This window comes from Drosophila persimilis, unplaced genomic scaffold (genome assembly GCF_003286085.1).
Source record: "Drosophila persimilis strain 14011-0111.01,24,50 unplaced genomic scaffold, DperRS2 tig00000652-arrow-arrow-pilon, whole genome shotgun sequence".
NCBI classification, from domain to species: domain Eukaryota; kingdom Metazoa; phylum Arthropoda; class Insecta; order Diptera; family Drosophilidae; genus Drosophila; species Drosophila persimilis.
Genome location: NW_020825329.1, coordinates 44,632 through 60,723, shown reverse-complemented (window position 1 = coordinate 60,723; position 16,092 = coordinate 44,632). Strand labels below are relative to the sequence as shown.

The window sequence follows — 16,092 nt, the reverse complement described above, 5'->3', positions numbered from 1 at the left end:
TCACCTGCTTGGCTTGCTGGGCTTGGCCTGGCTAATTCGGGGGGTCCACCGCTGAGCGTTGCCGCTTGTTGGGGGCCTTGGCTGCGCCCTTTCCGGCTTTGGCTGGCTGGAACAGTGGAAGGATTGAGGAGGCCCACAGCCTCTGCTCCTTTCCTTCGGCTGACGCCCTGAAGTTCGGGTCTTCGTTGGACAGGATGAAAGCCGCTCGTCTCCTGTCTCCTGCAGAGACGCTGCCCGCCGGGGCTCCCATGGGTTCTTCGGTCCCGGTGCGCTTACCAGCCGCGATTACGCTCTGCTTAGCAGCCACCCCGGTATCCGCTTCGCCCTTGGAGCCACCCGACTTGGAGGGACCCGATTGGCTTTTCGGGCCCCCCCTCGCTGCGGCTGCTGCCTGAAGACGGTGCACCGACTCAGTCTCCTTCCCCGTCTTCTTTGGACCCGGTTTACCAGGCGCTGGTGCAGAGGGATTGGCTTGTCCCTCCGGTACTTTAAGAGGAGTACCGAGTTCCTTTGCGGTTTTGTTTGTTTTTATATTTTGAGTATTTGACATAGTAGTTCCCACGAGTAGGCGGGAAGGGGATGGTCACCCGAGGCATAGCCCGCTTGCCCCGGGAAGCCTGATTTAAACTGGAGGTCGGCAGGTATCCAGAGTCCGTATATTAGCGACCGGGCACCCCCCCGGCCATGCATCCCTCAGCATATAACATTGTCACCTTGGATTGGGGTAATTTCACTGAGAGTTTTCTTCTCTCCGCCCGACTACCATTCGCCAGCATCCTAGCAGAGACATGACCGTGCTAGGACCTGTTTCCAGCCGCCCTCACGGGGAGAGTATAGTCGCACTTCCACCGGTGTGCACAGTTACGGCGGGTGACGGTTCGCTCGCAACCCTCTGTGTCCTAAGGGGGTGAGACGCAGACCGCACCGGGTATTACTAACCGGAGCGGCTGCGCCTCAGTTCCGAGTTCACAGTTGTGCGAGCCGACCCGTCATCCGTTTGTCCCCCTGTAGCACCCGATGGCTGTCCTAGAACAAAGATAGCTAGAAATCCATCTCAGGAGGTTGGGCGGAAACCCTAAAAGGTAAAGTTTTTGTGCTAAAAGGGAATCGTTTACAGAGTCGAATGCTCTACTAAAGCGTTGTGAATAACATCCGCCTGTAAGTTACCTTGAAAGCCTTTAATAATGAAAGAGGTAAACTCTAACAAGTTCGTGGTGGTTGATCGCCGCCTTATAAATCCATGCTGAGTTGGAGATATAAGTGACTTGCAGAGATGTTGCAAGTGCGGAGTTAAAACCTTCTCAAAAAATTTGGGAATAGCGGATAACTTTGCTATACCTCTATAATTTTTTGCATCAGACTTGCTACCTTTTTTTTGGAGAGGAATTATAAACGATTCCTTCCAGATTGGGGGGAAGCAAGAGGAATCAATGGACAGGGTGAATAGTTTAAGCAATGGTCCACACAGATCCTCGGCGCAGTACCTGAGTACACAACCTGGAACCCCGTCTGAACCCGGTAAAAACACCGGCTTAACTAGTAGAAGATCATGAAGTAGGGAATATTCATTTAACAAGGGACTGAAAATGCCGTTCGACCTCGGTAATCCGTATGGGTACGGTTGACCAGAGTAGCTTTCCTCAGAATAGGTGGTTTGGAAAAACTGGGCAAAAAGATCGGCAAATGCCTGATCATTATTTGCCGACGTATTACAAAATGATAGCGAGGATGGGTGTGCGGACGTTCTACGCTTACTGTTTACGAAGCAGTAAAACTGTTTAGGGTCCTGAGAAAAACGTATCCTGCAACGAGATAGGTAGTTCTTATAGCATTGAGCATTAAGAACTGAAAAGTTTGACCGAGCTATTACATAACGAGAGTGAGTAGTAGGAGAGCCCACTTCTTGAAATTTTTTATAAAGTCTTGATTTTAAGTTTTTTAGACTGGATAACTCTTTGGTAAACCAAGGGGGTTTTCCAGATCTAATCGGAAAAGAAAGCGGGACACAAGAATCAAAAAATTTGCCAAGAGCATTGTAAAAAATGTTTGTGCCTTTTGTGACATCAGTGCACAAGTACAAAGCGGACCAATCAAAATCCCTAATTAGGTTATTAAGCTTCGCAAACTCGGCTTTACGAAAGCAGCGGACACGTTCAGGTAGTCTACTGGACCGATCCAATACAGTTGGTCCTATGTCTAGCGACACCTCGAAAGTAGGGTGGTAGGCGTCTTCAGGTATAGTGAGCGGAAGGGCTCGGGTTAACAACACTATGGTCGGATCCAATACAAAGCATAGATCAAGCAATCGACCCAAGCAATTTTTGACATGATTGACTTGAGACAGGGACAGGTCAAGCAAGCCGTCAACAAAGTCATGTCGTGACATGGGCACTAGGATACTAGACTCGTTTACCGAAGACCAAACAGTTCCTGGCAAGTTGAAGTCACCAAGAACTATCATACGATCTTTATCAGATAGCGAGGAAGAAACAGCGGTTAAAGCGGACAAGTGCTGCTCATAAATTGAAATATCCGAAGAAGGTGGGATATACGAGCAAGTAATGAATATAGTGAAAGCGTGAAGAATCAGTTTTACACACAGGAATTCCAGTTCCTGTTGAACTTGGACTGTGAAGTGTTCTGACGTGAAGTAAGAGTCCACTGCAATTAGAACCCCTCCTGCACGTCGAGACGAACGGTCCTTTCTAAAAGTTGTGTACCGCCCTGCCAAAACCTCGGAACTAAGAATGTCCGGCTTTAACCAGGTTTCAATAAACACAATAACGTGGGAAGCAAATGCAACACTATCCCGGAAAAGAATGCTGAGCTTACTACGCAAGCCTCTTACATTCTGATAGGTTACTAAAAGAGAAGTTAGTTTTTTGGAAAGGTGGAAGCAAGACTAGAAGTTGAGGAAGAGGAAGTTGAGGTTGAGGGTGGCACACTGGAAAGATTTGGAAGGGATATGGGGGTTCTATTCTTCTTCTTAGCCTTAAACTCCTTCACCACCAAATGCTCCGGCCAAAATTTGGCGGAGAAAATGATTTCAAATTGAGTTGGGGAGATGCTTATCTTAAACGAGGCTATCTCCCTGGCATAAGAGAAGTTAAATTTCTCCACCTTTAAACCCACGGCTTTTATTTTGCTTTGAATAAAAGCAATTACATCATTAGATGTGAGGTCAGGAACCAGCCGTGAAACAAAAACTTGTCGTTTTGGTGGGACTCCCACCAGTGGTTTAGTCACCACAGGTCTAGTACCTGTGGTGGCAATATCCGCAGGTCCGGAACGTCTATTTACCGGTGGGATCGGGATAGACGGGACAACTAGCGAACTTGCGGACACCACGGACACGGACGCTGCAGACGTACTTGGCTGCACATTCTCCGAAGCGATGAATTCGGCTACCGAATCTGCATCGCCAGCAGCTGTCGTTGCCCTTGGAGTGGCAAACGAGATCAACTGCTGCACACTTGGAGTGGTCGGAGTCAGTTTTTCGGCGGCGCACGGCTGAGTAACGGTTGGCAATTGCAGATCCCGCGGAGTGACCTTTTTGCGCCTCGGAGACTCATTCAGCAGTTTTAAACCGCTAAACTGAGCCTCCATGGCTAGGAGCCGATCGTATTGGTTTTTGAAACCAACGGTCAGCTCCTTAAAGCCACTCCGCGTCTGCCTCATGAAAGATACCATGTCTTTCTCCACCGCACGGCATGCCTCGCAACTGTAATGCAAGCCATTACGTTTGGCTATAGCATCACTCACGAGGCCAGAAAATCCCGCGCATTTTGCGTGGACTACGCTGTCGCAGAGCCAGCAGGGGACATTCGGCTGATCGTGAGTGATCTGCTTCTCACAGGTTTTTTTGGCGCAGACCACAGCGAATTCCATTTGTATTATTTAAATATTTTCTTAAGAAAATTTACGAAGAAAAATTAAAATTTTCAAAACCAATTGGTATCAGACCAATGTGCCAGACAACGCTCAAAGCGGAATTGGTAAGAAAAAAAAAAGAGAGCAGAGTGGAGAGCGGTTATAGCGAGAGCTACTAAACAGAGAGCGCTATTGCTCAGAAAGTTTCAAGACCGAGAGAGAAAGAACAGTTATTGAAGTTGAGGTGATAGCGAGAGAGTGATAAAACAACAAAAGCTAACAGACGAGAGCGGACTGCAATGCAATGTAATGCGTACTCACTCACTGCAACAACACAAACACAAGCCGACGCCGAAAAATAAAAAGTTAAATAATGTTTTAACACAAATCAAAAGGCATGCACTCGCGTAATAGAATGGGTTTCCAGATTGTTGTCTGGTTAGGAAGTATAATTAGAATTTAGTTAGGAAAACACCGGCTGTTTATTCAAAACAAAAGGAACAAATTTTTATTTTATTCGGAACTGAATTGGATAGCTTTTTGTTATACCCGATACTCAAAATGAGTATTGGGGTATATTAGATTTGTGGTGAAAGTGGATGTGTGTAACATCCAGAGGGAATCGTTTCCGACCCCATAAAGTATATATATTCTTGATCAGCATCAATGGCCGAGTCGATTGAGCCCTGTCTGTCTGTCCGTCTGTCCGTCCCCTTCAGCGCCTAGTGCTCAAAGACTATAAGAGCTAGAGCAACGATGTTTTGGTTCCAGACTTCTGTGATATGTCGCTGCTACAAAAATATTTCAAAACTTCGCACCGCCCACTTCCGCCCCCACAAAGGACGAAAATCTTTTGCATCCACAATATTGCAGATTCGAGAAAACTAAAAACGCAGAATCATAGATAACGGCCATATCTATCAGATTGCTGAATCTGGATCAAATCAGATTATTTTTATAGCCAAAAGGAACAAATCAATTTGCACTGGCTACGCAGCGACCGACGTCACGCTCAGACTGATTTTCTGTCTCTCTCGCACGCACTCTTTGTCGTGTCGTTTAATATTAGCGGCGTCTGCCGGAGGAGAGCCATACTGACTTAGCATGGGGTATAACTGTAGAGTTGCGGTGTCCGCAGCAACTCACAACGTTCCCCCTCGTTTTATTTTTAGATTACCAAGTAATCTATTACGAATACAGCATGCAGTATTTTTTCGATTTATTAATTGAATCTTACGTCTCATTAATTTATTTTATACTCTGTTTCTTCCTACAGGAGGGAAATCTGAATTTTTATTCTGCTAACTCTAGCTGTCAGTGAACTTGACACTTGTTCAGTCTCAAAGGCGCTGTTTTAAATCCGTGCTCTTACCCCAGGGGGGAAACAACGGAGAGTCTCGAAGAACCAAAATGTTACCTTAAAAGAAAAGTCTAGACATTTGCGCGTTTGAGTTGTAAATTCAAACTAAATTTTATTCTTAAAATCAGAGCGTTATATGTGATTTGACAATGAGTCCTACCTCCTTAGGTACAATTTTGTATTCTATAATTATCGTTAGACCTACGCAAAGGATAAGTGTGGTTGTGTGTGTGGACAACCATTGGTTAACTGTGTTCTCCACTTGTGTTTTGTTGTGGTATCTTTTAATGGGTTATAGATCTTTGTTTACACCCGAACTGTCATTACTGTAGATACTTGATGTGATTTCTTTAGAGATCAGTTTTTTGGATATATGAGTGAATGTATACAATAATATGTTTATGTTTGAACATTCTGCAAGGGGTCGAAAGTGGCATGGTTTTGACGATAATATATTCATGTTTGAACAAAGCTAATGTCACTGCATAATTGCCATCCGAGATTTCCAGCGACCGAATAGTCTCCAATGCCGAATCCCGCAGACAAGAACGCAAATTCTGGAGCTTTTCTATGTTTGTTAAGTCAGGTTGTCTGTCGATGATGGTGACAAACATTAAATAAAAATCCGTCTAGTTTACATGTTTGCCGCTAAACGTTTGCAAATGTATAGGCGACAGGGTTGGTAACTGTCTACGGTGAGGTAGAAATTTCGAGTTGGCAAACTAAACCGTAGTGTTTCTCTTCATGCCGAGGTAGAATGAAACGACATGCGGCCGCAATTCTTAGTCGAAAGTTTGAATAATATTTACAATTTATTTGCATATTATTATTGTTGATGCGAGAATGTTAATCTAATAGATGCTCCAGACAAAAATTCAAAAGGCTGACGGGCCAAATTGCCGGCCCCAGAGGAGGATAGAGCGAGAGCGTTAGAGCTGCTCTGGGCTGCTGCTAAGCTAAGTACTAAAGATTAATGGAGGCGATATAAAGAGACGAAAGAACTTCGCTGCCGTGCGTAAGCGTATGCGGTAACAAATAATACTTACAGTGGGCATTGCACATGGCAAGCAACAACAAATGCATTTCCTTTGGGCCGCACCACTGGCTATAATTTACAATATTTATGCTGCTTGACCCGACAGCGTTTGGCGTACCTTTTGGTTGGGAGAGGGGGAGCTTGTTGCAACGAGTCGACAATACTGGGCGCAGAGAAACTGCTGTTGTTGTTGTTGTCATTGTCTTTGTTGAAGTCGAAGTCACTGTTTTAAGAAACTGGTCGATTTTTTTATCAGGAACTAGTTGGTAAGATAGTTTGGTCGTGGACGTGCACTGGGCATTCGACAATTTACTTTGCTACGTGCTGCATAATATCATATGGGAGAGAGCGTACTCTTTTCGCGTTAACTTACAGTAAAGTATTTTCTGTTCACCAACAACACCCCCCTGTTACCTCGAGTGCATGTATTGAGAAGTAAGCGTTGTTGCTGATTTACGAGAGTCGACGTTCGTGTTTATTGTGTTTATTGCAAACAGAGTGTGTGCTCTTACAAGATGTCAATTGCTTGTCCAGACTTGATATTTGGATGCATTACCTGAGCGTCTTTTCACAAATTAATTTATGCTTAACTGCACCATGTTTAAGTCATACGACAGTGCGATATAAATAAACGTCTGATGTTGTTAGCAACTGTTAAATGAGCTCTGTAACAATTGACCTTTCTTTATTTTCAGATAATCATACTTGTACGTACAACATTGAAAGATTTACTACTTGCTGTTGAAGGAACTATAATAATGAGTGAAACCTTGCGCGATGCTCTGGATAACATTTTTAATGCTCGCGTTCCTACAGTGTTCAAGCGCGGAAGCTGGCTGTCATCTAGTTTGGGTTTTTGGTTTACTGAACTTGTTGAACGTCACACTCAATTTAATAACTGGTGTTTTGGTTCTCGTCCCGTAGTCTTTTGGATGTCAGGCTTTTTTAATCCCCAAGGTTTTTTGACGGCAATGCGACAAGAGGTAGCTCGGGCTCACCAAGGATGGGCATTAGATCAAGTTACAATGCACAATGACGTTCTTAAAGTTGGTACAGAAGAATGCAAGAAACCACCTAAGGAAGGAGTATTTGTATATGGATTATACGTAGATGGCGCTGGTTGGGATAGACGCACATCTCGATTGGTAGAAGCAACAAATAAGGTTTTGTTTACTCTAATGCCTGTGGTTCACATATATGCCATATTTTCAACAGCTGCAAAAAATCCAAAATTATACACTTGCCCTGTTTACAAAAAAATCAATCGTACCGACTTGAATTATATTTGCCCCCTATGGCTGCAATCAAATAAGCCACCAGATCATTGGATCTTGCGTGGTGTTGCTCTTTTGTGTGATGTAAAATAAAAGAAATAAATAGATAAATTAATTTACTACATAGATAATTTAAATTACTGGATCAAGCACGGGCTGGGATGTCAACCCAAACGTCGGTGGGAAGCGTGACTGCTACCACCGGCGGGCACGGGGAGGAGCAATCCTCTCTGCGTGTCGCCAGCGGTCACACTTCGTCCCAAAGTGGGGATGAAGGCCAAAGCACAGTACAAAGCGGCCCTCAACATCAAAAGCCGGCTGCAAGGTAAAGCAGACATCTCCCAGGATGAGAAAGTCTAGCCTGGGCCGAGCAGCGAGTAGAGGAGGGCCAGCTACACTACGCTCAGATGCCACAGATGAGGGCGTCGAATGGCGAATTTGCCAATAAGGTGGAAGGGGATGATGGCCACCAAGAGGCAACGCTTGACTGAGAGTGCCATTAAATACACTCCTGCCAGCAAGCGGCAACGCAGACCCAAGAGTGCAGCCCCTCCCCTTCGCCAAAAGCGAAGGTCAGCGATGTGACCAAGCGACATCTGATCGTGGCACTCATCGACCGTAGCGAGGAGAACGGCAAGATGCGTCTCGTCGACGCACTGTTTGCAGATATGGAGGAAGACCCCGCCGCCCCCAATCCCCACTTTCGATGGTGCTGGTTGGCTAAATGGGGTTAAAATCCTAAAGTGCAACGACGATCCAACCCTAAGGTGGCTGACGCGCACGGTCTGCCAATTGGAGGCGATTTAAGAGGGTGCCAAGCTGGAGGTTGTGGACCGGGAGCTTATCCCGTCCAAACCTAAGCCGAAGGTACTCTTCCCCATCACAATCCAGGGGGACCGAGCGCTGAATCTTCTTCAGCGGCAAAACGCAGACGTGCAAACGACCGATTGGAGGATCTTCAACATTGGTAGCCCACAACCCAACGAGGGGGACAATGTGTGATCCTCCAAATAAATAAGGAAGCAGAGGAACTGCTGTACCCCAAATTTGGGAAGATGGCGGCGGCATGGGTAGCGTCTACCTGCGCCTCAAAAAGCGCCACCCCGGAGACAAGGACGCGCACACCCTACAGGCAGGCGAGGTGGAAAGGGATTTAGGTCTCAAGTCCATCGTGGAGGCCGCCCAGGGTCTTGCGCTCGAAGACGCAGAGGAAGCTAAGGAATGCGTCGGGCTGTCGAATATGTGCCTGTCTCTCTTAGAACGCTGAAAAGCGATCTAGAAAAGCAGGCCAGATCACAAACCGAAATGTGCAAGGACCGCAATGAGAAACTTAGCCACTACCTACTGCACCTACCACGGAAGGACTGCAGATTGTTAGTGGGAATACTAACGGGCCATTGTCTGGCTGCGGCGCATGCAACAAAGCTAAGCATCACAAACAGAGACAGTTGTAGGAAATGTGAAGAGCCTGGGGCAACCGAAACGCTGGAACATCTCAGCTGCAACTGTCCTGCTCTCTTAAGTGAAAGGAGGAAATTCCTGGGCGCGGCAGTGCTGGCATCACTGGAAGATGCCTCCAAGAGGACGCCACAGCAACTACTGGCCTATGCGAAAATTACCTCGATTCTCGAGGACTTTAAAATCCCCTTAACACTGCCGCGACGGTTCATACCCCCCTATCCGGACAACCGCTGAGGGCCCGCTGAGGACCTTCAGGACTTCATATAGTCTCTAAGCGCGACAAAGTCCAAGCCGACTTCGGAAATGTACAAGGATATAACAGCCAGAAATAAGCGTTCTAAGACCATGAAACATAATAAGAGGCTAGGTAACTAAATACAACTTTTTATCAAATTTATTTTGATAAATTGGATAGATTAGTAAAGAGATAGAGATATAGAGATTTTTAAATTATTTTTTAAGCCAAGAAGCAATCGTTTCCGACCCAATAACGCATATTCTTGATTATAGGGCAAGCAATACTGTTAAAGCTAAAAATTCACCCATCACTATCGAAAAAATTTTGTCATCACTATAAAATAAAAATAGCTAAAAATTCACCCATCACTATCGAAAAAATCGACAAAATTTTGTCACTATAAAAAAAAGCTAAAAATTCACCCATCACTATCGAAAAAATTTTGTCATCACTATCAACAAAAAAAGCAAAAAATTCACCCATCACAATTGAAAAAATGTTGTCATCACTATCAACAAAAAAAAAGCTAAAAACTCACCCATAACTATCGAAAAAATGGACAACATTTTTTCATCACTATCAACAAAAAAAAGCTAAAAATTCACCAATCACAATCGAAAAAATCGACAAAATGTCCTCACTATCAACAAAAAAAAAATAAAAATTCACCCATCACAATCGAAAAAATCGACAAAATTTTGTCCTCACTATGAAAAAAAAGCTAAAAATTCACCAATCACTATCGAAAAAAACGACAAAATTTTGTCCTCACTATGAAAAAAAAAGCTAAAAATTCACCCATCACTATCGAAAAAATCTACAACATTTTGTCATCACTATCAACAAAAAAAAGCTAAAAATTCACCCATCACTATCGATCAAATTTTGTTCTCACTATCAACAAAAAAAAGCAAAAAATTCACCCACCACCATCGAAAAAATCGATAAAATTGTGTCATCACTATCAACAACAAAAAAGCAAATACTTCACCCATCACTATCGAAAAAATCGACAAAATTTTGTCGTCACTATAAAAAAAAAAGCAAAAAATTCCCCCACCACTATCGAGGTACCCACCCTACCTGAGATCCGAATCACGACGTTCTGGATCTCCCTGCCTCTCGTTGTCGTTGCTCCTCTTCCCCCCATATGAAACGCTTAGCAATTCATTTTCTTCCTTATAATTTTCACTTCAATTTCCTACTTTTACACGGTATCATCGCTACACTAAGCCTGCCTATTCATACCCCCCTCATCTTATCACTACGGGCGGTTAATAAATAAATAGATAAATAGAAATAATTAATATAATAAATATAAATAAGTTACATATAGATATAATATGGACGGACTTAAATTAGGGGATTAACATATACATATAACTGGAGACGTCTAACAAGAATAAATAATGGGAGTAAATAAGTTAATTGATGCTTTTTTTTCTCCCTAAATGAGCGAGGGACCCGCACTAGGTGGCCAGGATAGTTCCTTCGAGACCAGCAAAACCAAGCCAGGATAGCGGAGCTGTGGCCTATTCCCTATGGATTTGCCAACAAAAAGAATAAATTTGGGGTTTCTTTACTCCCCCTTTGGAGCGGACTCACTCTTGTGCTTTTCGGGTTTACTTTCCGTCCCGCTGGTCAGCTCCAAAGTTCCTGGTGTTTCACTGATCTTGATCCCCTGGAATCACAGATTTATTTATCTTTTATCGGGTGATGGCCACTACTCCATCATCATCCCACTCACTTTTTCTTTCAAACTAAAAAAAATCATTAGATCACTATGACCGGCGCGCATGCTCCTCCGTTGCGGGAATTTCTTTCTCTGAACCCCCTCTTGGCTTAGCCGCTCTGTTTAATGCTCCCGGGCCGCGATCCCCATCGCTCTCTCTTCTATCACCCTTGAACTAGGTTCATCACCTTCCTACTATGGTATATCACCTATCGATATCTTCGCATGCAACACCTAGCGAAAATTCGAGCGACCATGGCCGCGGAGAATTATTCGCAAACATCGAAGAAATACGCGTTTCCCTAAAACTGCTGGCCTTTCGCTAAAAATTTAGGTCTTTGGCGTGAAAAATCCCCACCATCCCCCCATATAGAGATTTTTAAATTATTTTTTAAGCCCAGAAGCAATCGTTTCCGACCCAATAACGCATATTCTTGATTATAGGGCAAGCAATACTGTTAAAGCTAAAAATTCACCCATCACTATCGAAAAAATTTTGTCATCACTATAAAATAAAAATAGCTAAAAATTCACCCATCACTATCGAAAAAATCGACAAAATTTTGTCACTATAAAAAAAAGCTAAAAATTCACCCATCACTATCAAAAAAATTTTGTCATCACTATCAACAAAAAAAGCAAAAAATTCACCCATCACAATTGAAAAAATGTTGTCATCACTATCAACAAAAAAAAAGCTAAAAACTCACCCATAACTATCGAAAAAAGGGACAAAATTTTGTCATCACTATCAAGAAGCCAAAAATTCACCCATCACAATCGAAAAAATCGACAAAATGTTGTCCTCACTATCAACAAAAAAAGCTAAAAATTCACCCATCACAATCGAAAAAATCGACAAAATTTTGTCCTCACCATGAAAAAAAAAGCTAAAAATTCACCCATCACTATCGAAAAAATCTACAACATTTTGTCATCACTATCAACAAAAAAAAGCTAAAAATTCACCCATCACTATCGATCAAATTTTGTTCTCACTATCAACAAAAAAAAGCTAAAAATTCACCCACCACCATCGAAAAAATCGATAAAATTGTGTCATCACTATCAACAACAAAAAAGCAAATAATTCACCCATCACTATCGAAATAATCGACAAAAATTTTGTCGTCACTATCAAAAAAAAAAGCAAAAAATTCCCCCACCACTATCGAAAAAATCGAAAAAATGTTGTCATCACTATCAACAAAAAAAGCAAAAAATTCCCCCACCACTATCGAAAAATCGACAAAATTTTGTCGTCACTATAAAAAAAAAGCTAAAAATTCATCCATCACTATCGAAAAAATCGACAAAATTTTGTCATCACTATCACAATAAAAATTGCTAAAAATTCACCCATCACTATCAAAAAAAATCGATAAAATTTTGTCATCACTATAAAAAAAAAGCTAAAAATTCACCCATCACTATCGATCAAATTTTGTCCTCACTACCAAAAAAAAAGCTAAAAATTCACCCATCACAATCGAAACGAGGGGGAAGGGTATAAGTTGCTGCGGACACCGCAACTTGTTACGAACCTTTGTTTTCTTCGGGGCAAGGCCGGCTAGCCAGTCATCCCAGGGCTGGGTACTTCCCAAGCCCTCAGGTCGCACAATATACCAACTAATTGGACATCTCGAACAAATTGAAACAACAAAAGTAACCGACAAAAAAACTGCAAACGGACACTACTCGACAAACAACATGATAGTAACCTCTTTCAACACAGACGTGGACCAGGTCGAGGGGTCGATGTTTTTACCCGTGACGTACCCACCCTACCTGAGATCCGAATCACGACGTTCTGGATCTCCCTGACATGTGCAGCAGCCTTACCCTCTCGTTGTCGTTGCTCCTCTTCCCCCCATATGAAACGCTTAGCAATTCATTTTCTTCCTTATAATTTTCACTTCAATTTCCTACTTTTACACGGTATCATCGCTACACTAAGCCTGCCTATTCATACCCCCCTCATCTTATCACTACGGGCGGTTAATAAATAAATAGATAAATAGAAATAATTAATATAATAAATATAAATAAGTTAGGGGATTAACATATACATATAACTGGAGACGTCTAACAAGAATAAATAATGGGAGTAAATAAGTTAATTGATGCTTTTTTTTCTCCCTAAATGAGCGAGGGACCCGCACTAGGTGGCCAGGATAGTTTCTTCGAGACCAGCAAAACCAAGCCAGGATAGCGGAGCTGTGGCCTATTCACTATGGATTTGCCAACAAAAAGAATAAATTTGGGGTTTCTTTACTCCCCCTTTGGAGCGGACTCACTCTTGTGCTTTTCGGGTTTACTTTCCGTCCCGCTGGTCAGCTCCAAAGTTCCTGGTGTTTCACTGATCTTGATCCCCTGGAATCACAGATTTATTTATCTTTTATCGGGTGATGGCCACTACTCCATCATCATCCCACTCACTTTTTCTTTCAAACTAAAAAAAATCATTAGATCACTATGACCGGCGCGCATGCTCCTCCGTTGCGGGAATTTCTTTCTCTGAACCCCCTCTTGGCTTAGCCGCTCTGTTTAATGCTCCCGGGCCGCGATCCCCATCGCTCTCTCTTCTATCGCCCCTGAACTAGGTTCAAGGGCATGGCCTGATTCGGGCTGCTGGCGGCTCTCTTTTCTTTGGGGTATGGGTGAGTTGGCTTCGGGACTCCGTTATGGGATGAGATCGGAAATCTTCTCTCATAACGGCTCCGGAGAGCGCGCGGAACTCTCACTCTCCAGGTGGCGCCACTCTTGCTAACCTTTTCCCCTCAAATTTTGGCCTTGCCACTATGTTCGAACTTCCTTCCTCATCACCGCTACTATGGGATATCACCTATCGATATCTTCGCATGCAACACCTAGCGAAAATTCGAGCGACCATGGCCGCGGAGAATTATTCGCAAACATCGAAGAAATACGCGTTTCCCTAAAACTGCTGGCCTTTCGCTACAAATTTAGGTCTTTGGCGTGAAAAATCCCCACCGGCCTCCCCGACAGATCCTCCAGCTCGTAGGCGTTATTCCCTACTGGACGTACGACTCTGCATTTTAGGAATTTCCGGGCGGACTTGGCGTTGTAGCTTTTGCCAAAGTCGCTGAGGGTGAAGTTGCGCCTGTAGACTTCTTGGCCAGGTCTGGCGAAAAAGATTCGGGCCCGTTTGTTGTACCGCTGGCTGCTCCGCTCATACGCTTGGTGTAGGCTGCGTTTAATTTGCTCGCGGATGAGGTGTCGCTTATCCGCGGGATCTAATGCGTGCACTTCGTGTTCCGTCAAAGACTGCAGCTTCCTCGCTAGCTTATAGCAGTTCCCATTCAGGAACATCTGTTGTCCAAATACAGCGAAAAACGGCGTTACGCCTGTGGCTTCGTGTACCGAGTCACGGATTGAAACTTCGATCTCCGGTAGGTAGATGTCCCAGTCTCTGCGTGCACTTCGTGTTCCGTCAAAGACTGCACCTTCCTCGCTAGCTTATAGCAGTTCCCATTCAGGAACATCTGTTGTCCAAATACAGCGAAAAACGGCGTTACGCCTGTGGCTTCGTGTACCGAGTGACGGATTGAAACTTCGATCTCCGGTAGGTAGATGTCCCAGTCTCTGTGATCCTTTTCCAAATACGTCCTTATTGCAGCGAGTATCGTCCGATTTACTCTCTCGGCTGCGACGAAAATCCAGGCCTGTCCCCTTTTTGACCTGGGATACTTTCCCAGGAAATCTATGTAGATCTTTTGGAATGGCCTCTCAGTGACCACTTCCTGACCGATCCCGACTTGGCTACGGTAATTGGGGGCTTTGGATTCCTTGCATTCGGTGCAGCTTCGGACGTATTCCCGCACTTGTGCCGTCATCGCCGGCCAGTAGTAGTGCCTTTTTAACCTATGCAAGGTCTTCTTCATTCCACCGTGTCCAGCTGTGTGGACTTCGTGGGCCTTCGCGATGAGGGTTTTCGTCAGTGACGCGGGAATCCATAATTTCCATATGGAACCTTCCACTTGGTCGTCGATTTGCGCGAAGGCCATTCGCTTGAATACCAGGTCCCCGTCTATTCGCAGGTCAGGCAATAATTCTTTGTTCCTGCAGATTTCTTCTTTCAGCTCCTCGTATTCCGTTGATTTGAATTCCGTCGTCTGAAATCCGAAGATTTCCGTTGGGTCTAGAACCACCCTTGCGTTGTTCGATCTCAAAGTCGAACCTCTGCAGTCGCAATGACCATCTAGCTAGACGCCCATTCAGGTCCTTGAGTGACATTAGCCATTTAAGGCTGGCGTGGTCGGTGATTACCGTGAACGGCATCAATTCCACATATGGCCTGAATCTTTCAATCGCCAATACCGCAGCTAAGCATTCTTTCTCCGTTACCGAATAATTTTTTGATGTTTGTTCAGCTTGGAGGAAAAGAATGCCACTGGGCGTTCTGCTTTGTCATCATCCAGCTGAAAAAGCACTGCTCCCACTCCAAAATTGGAGGCGTCGCACTGGATGTAGAAATGGCGTTTAAAGTCGGCATGGACTAATACAGGAGCCGTGGTGAGTGCCTTCTTCAGGGATTCTATGGCCGCCCTCGCTTCCGTTGGCAAGGAAAACTTCCCGCGCGGATGCTTCTTCAGAGCATCTGTTAACGGTACCGCGATGGTGCCGAAGTCCTTGATGAAGCGTCTATACCACCCTGCGGTTCCTATAAAGCTCCGTAGCTCCTTCACTGAACTCGGGATCGGGATCTTTTGCCGCCTCCGATGATAAACCCCAGGTATTTCAGCGACTTAAAGCAGAATTTGGATTTCTTTAGACCTGTCAAATTCGCTTTTTTCAGGCACTGGGCCACCAATCGCAGATATCGCAGATGCGCCTGGAAATCCGGGGCTATTACCAAAAGATCGTCCAAATAAACGAAAACGTTTGATCTGAGCTGCGTCGGGATTACCTTATCCATCACTCTGCATAATCTCTGGGCAGCGTTACACAGACCGAAGGGCATCATCACGAATTGATACAGCGGACGGCCTGCAACGGTAAATGCGGTGCACTTCCGGCTTTCTGGGTCCAATTTAATTTGCCAGAATGCGAATTTGAGGTCGACGCTGGAAATGTAATATGTCTGGTCAATCCTGGACA

At 44.3% G+C, this 16,092-nt stretch overlaps 1 protein-coding gene across 1 annotated transcript in view; it reads left to right on the top strand.

Moving 5' to 3' along the window:
• Window positions 1-7,638, top strand: part of LOC6602918 (dynein heavy chain 8, axonemal) — a 109,258-nt gene extending 101,620 nt beyond the window's left edge. Inside the window, exon 18 of the mRNA XM_026991071.1 lies at window positions 6,962-7,638. Coding sequence (XP_026846872.1) covers window positions 6,962-7,633 — 672 coding nt within the window. The 3' untranslated portion in view covers window positions 7,634-7,638. The remainder of the gene's footprint in view (window positions 1-6,961) is intronic.
• Window positions 7,639-16,092: the final 8,454 nt, after the last annotated feature.